At 40.2% G+C, this 8,743-nt stretch overlaps 2 protein-coding genes across 2 annotated transcripts; one reads left to right on the top strand and one right to left on the bottom strand.

The window, feature by feature from the left end:
• Positions 1–3,719: 3,719 nt before the first annotated feature.
• On the bottom strand, positions 3,720–6,207 carry LOC107469023 (uncharacterized). The gene is made up of 3 exons (XM_016088414.1): positions 5,619–6,207; positions 3,901–4,893; positions 3,720–3,805 (listed from the first exon to the last, which is right to left on the bottom strand). The coding sequence occupies exons 1-3, from the start codon at positions 6,205–6,207 to the stop codon at positions 3,720–3,722; spliced, it is 1,668 nt and encodes a 555-aa protein (XP_015943900.1).
• An 805-nt stretch (positions 6,208–7,012) lies between these two features.
• LOC107469152 (uncharacterized) lies at positions 7,013–8,743 on the top strand (the record flags this gene model as incomplete). The annotated part of the gene is given in 2 exon segments (XM_052254921.1): positions 7,013–8,413; positions 8,546–8,743. Coding segments are annotated over 2 exon segments (1,119 nt in total). The 5' UTR covers positions 7,013–7,433.

Genomic DNA, 8,743 nt, shown 5'->3' with positions numbered 1-8,743 from the left:
ACGAGTTACTGGCTTCTATCATGCATCTCAAATTGGTGTCGTACAAAATCAGAAAGCACTCGTGAATGCTCTAATAGAACGGTGGCACCCTGAAACACATACGTTTCACCTTCCAATTGGTGAGTGTGCCGTAAGTCTTGAAGACGTGGCTCTAATTCTTGGTCTCCCGACGGATGGTCTTCCAGTTACTGGGATGACAATGAGTAGCTTCTCAGCGTTGGAGGCAGAATGTTTGCATCAATTTGGAGTGGCACTGAGTAAGGTAGAGTGTAGAGGATGTTGTATAAAACTGACTTGGCTGCGGGACCTAAAAGAAAACATTCAGTTGACTGATGACTTAAGTATACAGAGGTACGTGAAGTGCCATATTATGTTGCTGATCGGGACGATCTTGTTTGGGGATAAATCTGGGGCAGCTGTGCACTGGAAGTTCCTACCCTTGCTTCGTGACTTTGCCAGTATTGGACATTATAGTTGGGGTTCGGCTTGCCTTGCACACCTCTACAGGGGGTTATGCAGGGCATCTCGTTATAATTGTAAGGAAATAGATGGTCCAATAACACTTTTGCTTGCTTGGGCGTGGATCCGACTGCCATATCTATCGCCGATCCCGAGAGAGCCCCATAGCTTTCCATTAGCCAACAGGTAATGTCACGTTACAATGTACTCGTAGCTTTACATTTTAAATTCAGTTTATCTAATTGAATATGTGATATTAGGTGGCGTAACTGGGAGCGTGGTGATCGACGATATAGGTATTTGAATCTAGCTCACTTTAGGAAGGCCTTTGATGAACTCCAGGAAGGCCAGGTGTGGTTTACTAAAATATTTATGATTTTGGGTCATTTTAATTAGGCATTTTTATTGTTATTGATGATCTGGGTTGTATTCATGAGTATCTTTTATTTTTCCCAGTTTGTGTGGGTTGCGTATGCTGTGGATCGCGTGAATCCGAACATAATTCCTCCTGAGATCTATATGCAATCGGTTGTGTGGTCTGCTACTGTCCCGTTGGTGTCATTTGAATGTATCGAGTGGCATGCTACCGACAGGTACAGGCGACAGTTCGGTTTCGTTCAGGAAGTACCTCAGCAGGAGCAGAGTCTTGACAAGGCGCATGGAGAAGTACTGACTGGTCCTAAGAATCTTAACTGGGCCACAACACCGACTCATTCAATTTGGGTTATGCATTGGACAAACAGGTATAACTACGTTCTTTCTGAGCTTTCCATGCCTTCACAGCATCCATTGGAAACTTATATGTACTGGTACCGGTCAAAATATGGTAACCACTTGAACTTGTCGAATCTTGTGGGTCAAGAAAGTGATGACGATAATCAAGATATGGATAAGGGTAATCAGGATATGGATGATGGTGCTGAGGGTATGGATGAGGATAGTCAGGATGGGGATAATGACAATGAAGAGCTGGAACCACAGCCGGTGCCGCCTCCTAGTTCCAATCCAGTTCCACTAGAACAACCTCAGTTTTCAGGCCAGTATGTTCCTCAGACAAGCCAGTATGTACCTCAGACACAGTTCTCCCTGTCCGTTCCAATGCCGCAACAATATTGGGGTATGTCACAGTTTGAAGCAGGAGAAGGAGGTTCTTTTAGTCAGTTGCTTGAGTTCATGGGTGCAGATGCTGGACAAACACAATATCCCAATCAGCCTGATTTCTTGGCAGGTAGGTATTCATTGGATGCAAGGCTCCCGTGCCATACCTCGTCGGTCGCTTCAGGAGGGTTCGTATCTGTCGATTCTAGTAGAAGTGTAGGTGGACGCGGAGTTCTTAATAGTCAAAATCCTCATCGTGTTGACATGGGACCACTTCAAGAAGATGATAACCCACTCGAGCAAGAGACTAATGCGTATGTAGTAGATAACCCGAATGACGAGGATGATGATGACGAGGATGAAATAGAGGAGTTCGATGAGGATGAGGAATCCCGCAATGATGGTATTATGCTTCGTATTTTCCTTTACATATTCGATTTTATGTTCATTTTGTGTTCATAAGTGGTATCCATGTTGGTTTGAGTACCTTATGTTACAATATTTAGTAGTTATCATTAATTTGTGTTCATAAGTGGTATCCATGTTGGTTTGAGTACTTTATGTTACATTATTTAATTGTTATCATTAATTTGTGTTCATAAGTGGTATCCATGTTGGTTTGAGTACCTTATGTTACAATATTTAGTTGTTATCATTAATTTGTGTTCATAAGTGGTATCCATGTTGGTTTGAGTACCTTATGTTACAATATTTAGTTGTTATCATTAATTTGTGTTCATAAGTGGTATCCATGTTGGTTTGAGTTCTTTATGTTACATTATTTAATTGTTATCATTAATTTGTGTTCATAAGTGGTATCCATGTTGGTTTGAGTACCTTATCTTACAATATTTAGTTGTTATCACTAATTTTATTTTTCTGTTATACAGGCGGGGCACAAACTCCGGATGACAAAGGCAAAGGTTACAATCTGAGGATTGATCCACCACGTCGTAGCGCTAATCGCTACACGCCGTCTGTGTTAAAAAAGGCCGCGAAAAAATGCAAGAACATAGTGACACATGTAAAGTGGTCAATGAGAAAGTAGTTGTGGTGTAATAGTCTTATTTATGTATGCATGACTTGTAGTAACTATTTATTAATACTTATTTGGAGTATGGTTTGTTTAGAGTGACTATGTATTAATAAATTTGGCTACGGACTATGTTTTAGTTGAATGTTTGTTTAGAGTTTTTATGTATATATGAACGTATTGAATGGATTAAATATGTCGACTATTTTTCTTTATGTCAGATTATAAAATGTTACAGATGGAGATTAAGGCTGGGTTGCCATAGTTTATAACACAACACAGAACAGGTTTCATATAACATAGTCGCTTAATTCAAACTCATAACTCATGACAAACCATATATTGCCACATAGATAATGTCACATACATAATGTCAACGCAGAATAAGATTCTACTAATGCTCTCTACTGGCATTTGCACCACCTTGCTGACGGCATCTGCCACGGCTGTGCCCCTCAGCCCCACAAAGCGTACATCGCCTAGGCCGACGTAACATCCGTGTGTCCATCTCGTTCAAGAATCGCGTCATTTTTGGGCGACCTTTCCTGAGGCGTCTCAAGAACGGATTCGGGATGAACCGAGGTCCGTTGTAAGCAGGCCATGTAGTAGGGTTACCTAATGGCCTAAACCTTGCTCGGTACACTCGCCGAACTTGGTCCATCTTATACACATCATGAACATACACTTGCCAATCCAGTCGCTGGTTGGCACAACATGCAAACACATGTCGACAAGGGATCCGGTCCACCTGGAACTCACCACAGTCACATCGTAGCCCACGTAGGTCCACTGCAAACTCCATTCCACTTGGCATCTCACGCACCTCAAAGACCTCGTTCTGCCGGTCAAAGCAGCTAACCTGAATGTTTCCTGACGCTAGTCGGTTTGCATGCAACTTCGAGGTAACGACATCGGAAAACACAAAGCCAGCATTAATCCGGGCTTCCGCTTCCGCTCTTTTTCGGGTAAACAACTCGTTCAGCCTGTAGAATGTTGCCTTCACAAGGGCTGTCACGGGGAGATTGCGTGCACCCTTCAATACTGAGTTGATGCATTCGACTAGATTTGTCGTCATATGACCCCATCTATATCCACCATCAAAAGCCAACACGTACTGTTCCCGGGGGATTCAGTTTAACCAGTCAGTGTATGCCTCGCCCCGTTCTCGTAAACGTTGGTAACGCACCTCGTACTCACGCACCGTCCTCGAATATCCTGCAGGATAGAAATAAATTATTGAGACAATATTGGTGAACACACTCATTCAATCGAACTCTGATATTAAATTAATTAGCTACTCTGCTAGTTACCTATGTTGACGACAAGTTTCTGCAAGTACGGCGCCTTGAATTTCCTCAAAAAATTGGACTCTATATGCCTGATGCAAAACATATGAAAGGCTCTCGGAGGTGACCAAGCCCCATTACTCCTTTCCACAGCTGCATTTATGGATTCATGACGGTCGGATATAAGCCCCACACCATCTCGAGTGACAACGTGCTGACGAAGGTTACTCAGAAAAAAGTGCCACGCATCTGAAGTCTCTCCCTCCACAATTGCAAACGCAATTGGGACGATATTGTTGTTGCCATCCTGTGACACTGCCACTAGTAGACAACCCTTGTACTTTCCATACAAGTGGGTCCCATCGACCTGGACAACTGGCTTACAATGTCTGAAAGTTCGAATGCAGGGGTAATAACTCCAAAATACACGATGCAATACCCGAATATCAGTCACCAAGTCATCACCTTGATATGCAGGCATAGTCTCAAAATGAACAACAGCTGACGGCTCCTTGTGACACTTGGCTTCAAACCATATAGGCAACGCTTCGTACGATGCCTCCCAGCCTCCAAATATTTTTTCCACTGCCTTTTGCTTAGCCAACCATGCTTTCCGATAGCTAACAGTGTAGTTGAACTTCGATTGCACCTCTGCTATAACCGATTTTACCTTTAAGGCGGGGTCAGCCTCAACCAACGGCTTAATTGCTTCTGCAATCGTTGTTGAGTCCAGCTTAGAATGATCCTGAGAAATTGTTGCTCTGGTACATGTGTGAATGCCATTATACCGCCTTACAACCCAACAGTACTTCCGGCTGATCATGCTAACCCGGATAAGCCAATCACATCCTGACCCATACTGTATACACTTCGCATAAAATGTCAACGGCTCAGACTCATACACCCGATAATCTACGCTTCTTCGTATAGTATACTCTTTTATCGCCTTAACAACAGCATCCCTCGAACTGAATTCCATCCCAACAGCAAATTCACCATCTGCGACAACAGGGATTTCTGCGAACAGCCATACAACAAATTTTAGAAACATAAATATTTAAACTATCGAAAATAAAGGTAAAACAAATGATGACTAAATCAATTATAATAAAACCCTCCAAGCTAATTATTTTTAACTAATTTACTAACAGATATTTATATTCAACTAATCAACTAACATATCCTAATTTTAATTAAACTAATTTAGTAGTTATATTTACTTATTTAACTAATAAATTCCTATTTATGTTCAGTTAAATTTAATTTAAAGAACTTCAGATTTAACAAATTTTAATTTACCTAACTTACCTATATTGACTTAATAACTTCGAATTTAACCAATTTTATTTAATTTAATTTACTTCTTATACTTACTTAATTTACTAATCTTTGCCTATATATACTAACTTACATTTAATTTAACTAAATTTAACCCGGTTAACAAATTTTAATTTAACTAACTTCCTTATATTTACTTAATAACTTCCAATTTTACCAATTTTAATTAAACTAATTTTCTAGTTATATTTACTTAATTAACTAATAAACTTCCTATTTATATGGACTTAATTTTAATTTAACTAAATCTAACAAATTTAACAAAATTTAATTTAACTAATTTACTTATATTTAGTTAATAAATACCAATTTAACCAATTTTAATTAAACTAATTCACTAATAAATTTCAATTTATAATTACTTAATTTATAAAATTAACTCATAATTATGGAGAATCACGTACCAGTATTGAAATAATCCGGAAACTCCGGAACATGCATGGCTTCCAAATCCAAAACTCGCATGAATGATGGCTCCTCAAACGGCACATCATGTGCCAGAGCAGTTGCGACATCAGACACATCCGGAGCCATACCTCCGTCACCTGGAACCTCATCTCCATCTGGACCAACAACTTCGTAGTTGCTTTCGAACTCATCCTCGCTGTCACTATTGTAATCCTCCCGTACAATATTACGGTCGGCCTCACATTGCTCAAACTCCACATACAACTCGATGAACGATACTTGTCTCCGATTTTCAATATACATGGAAAACATATCTTGCATGCTCACTTCGTCCGTTACATATTTCGTTTGAAACTGGACGAATCCACCAAACACTTGTATAGGATTTCTGTATAGAATACATGATATCCTTCTTGCCCTCTCAGAATCAATCCTTTCACATATCACACCCTTTAACTCTTCAAATGAGATTGTAAAAGGAATCACCAGATCTAATGGATTCTCACAAACAAATGTTACTCCTTCAGATGTTTGTAACAAAATCTGACCAAAATAATACACCTTCAATAACACTCTATCACTCATTTCTCTCAATCACATTAACAACCTCATAGACTTGAGTTTCAGATTTTTGACTACTTTACTAAACAAGGAACGAAGGAGATGAAATAAAAACCAGAGCACCGTTGAAGAAGGGGGAAGAAGACGATGCGAGAGTGGTTCCTCTGATCTGCATTTTCACCAACTTTTATTAAAGTCCCCACCAAATCGGACCATGCGATTTCCTAACTGAATTCAAATAAATAATATAATAAAACAAATCGTACCCTCCGATTTCACAACGCCAAAAAAAATAAAATCTTCAACTCGGATGGTCCGATTTCCATCCTCCAGAAATTCATCATCTCACCTCCCGCAAATCGGACCTAACGATTTGCATCAAAAAATCAAACTCAAACAACTCGCACCATCCGAGTTGTGCTACCTGACACTAAGGACAAAAGCTGCCCCACAATTATGTATTACGCTCCCAAGCATCCATAACCATGTAACACACACACAAAGGCTCCATATCCATAAAAATGAGCCAATACTATTAGGAGTGTGTCATGATGAATATGGTGTCACTTAATAATAAAAATAATAAAAAAAATTAATATGACTAATTTAAAATTTTTAAATAACAAATTTGATTAAAGATATTTTTAAGATAAATTTAAAAAAATTAATCTTTAAAAAATAAATTTCACCATTTACTCTATTTCTATGGAAAAGTTATTAGGTATAATGAAGTTTTTAAACATGGTATGCATGTATGTATGTATGGCTTGAATTAACCCACAATGTTATTCGTGGAAACAAGAAATGAAATCACATAGATTTGACCACTTGTAAGGAGGCATCACCACACCCACCATCCATGTCTATACTATACCCCACCTTCCTTCCCTCTCTCTCATCTATCTTTTCAGATAAAATCGCAGTTACCACTTACCACCACCTCCTTCCTTCCTTCCTTTCTTCCCTCCATCCCCTCTCAGTTGCCGTTTTCCTATTTCACATGTGAAAAAACCCTAGTTCAAATGAATTAAATGATGTATGTAGAGAGAGACACAGATGTATGCATCCGTGGGCTCCTTATTCCCCCTAAAACAAACTAAGCCATTTAGCTTCTCTCCTTTTCTCTCTCTTGACCCATACTCTCTCTCTCTCATGAGTCATGAGTGATGATATTCTTGTAAATAGTGAGTTATAAGTAAGGAAATCTGTGAAGGCATCCTCACGTCTTTCCATTTTCTGCAATCCGTGTAATGGATTCGGGCAACAGTACCGCTGGGAGCATGCAGTCCTCAAGTAGTGGTGCTCCTGCTGATGAAGATTCGTACGACTCACACTCACGCGCCCAACAACAACAACCCCAACCCCATCATCATCATATTCTAAATCAGTTATCAACAACAACAACAACAACCACCCTTCACCACACCCACGCCCCTATCTTTGATCCTTTGTTATCATCATCATCAACAACTTCAACAACCTTCTTGGATCCATCATCATCTTCAATTCAAAGATCAAATCCAACAATAGTAAACAACCTCGACATGCCGTGGTACATCACACCGAGATCCGGACTCGACCAACCGGATCTTTCCACCGTCATGCCGCAATTCGCTGTTCCACCACCACCGCCGCCGCCGCCGCTACCACCGTTGCTGCAGCAACAACAACAACAAGAAGCGCGCAGCAACGCAAACAGTAACAGCACGGTGGTTCGGAACCCGAAGAAGAGGTCGAGGGCTTCACGGCGAGCACCAACGACGGTTTTAACAACGGACACCACGAATTTCCGAGCTATGGTTCAAGAATTCACTGGTATTCCGGCACAGCCTTTCACTTCTTCTTCTTCTTCTTCTCCTTTTCCAAGAACAAGGTTGGATCTCTTTGTTGGTGGCGGTTCTTCTTCTTCTTCTGCTGCTGCTGGTCCTCCTTATCTTCTTCGTCCATTTGCGCAGAAAGTTCCTCTACCGTCGTCGTTTCCTCAAACCAATTATAATTCTTCACCTTCTTCTTCCATGGTGATGAACAACATATTATTTGTTCCTAATTCTAACAATCCAATTAATAACAGCTACCAACAACTTCCTTCTTCTTCTTCCCCCCTTGGGCTTTTGAAACAGCATCAGCATCTTAATAATGTGAACATGAACAACATGCAAAACAACAACAACAACAACAACCCTGCATCGATTCTGAGCTTTCAATCGATTCTTCAAGCACAACAAATTAGGTACCCTTCTCCTTCTCCTTCTCCTTCAACTTCTCCCCTTGTTGTTGCATCGAAGGATCAAGAAACCCGTTTGGAGATTCCTCATCATCATAATCAGAGTAATAATAGTGGCACTGTTGACTCACATCTCAGAATGGGTGTGTTGGAGGAACAACTAGGATTCACTCGTGCGCATGTTAGCACCACCAACAACATCAGCAATGGAGGAGTGTTAGAGAAGGGAAGAACCGAAGGTATGGTGGAGTCATGGATCAATTGTTCTTCTGATTAAATTAAAGAGCACTCATGCATCATCATCATCATCAAAAACAAAACAAGAAAAGGATTATC

The sequence above is a fragment of the Arachis duranensis genome, chromosome 10, assembly GCF_000817695.3.
Source record: "Arachis duranensis cultivar V14167 chromosome 10, aradu.V14167.gnm2.J7QH, whole genome shotgun sequence".
Taxonomy (NCBI): domain Eukaryota; kingdom Viridiplantae; phylum Streptophyta; class Magnoliopsida; order Fabales; family Fabaceae; genus Arachis; species Arachis duranensis.
This window is presented reverse-complemented; position numbering and strand designations above follow the sequence as displayed.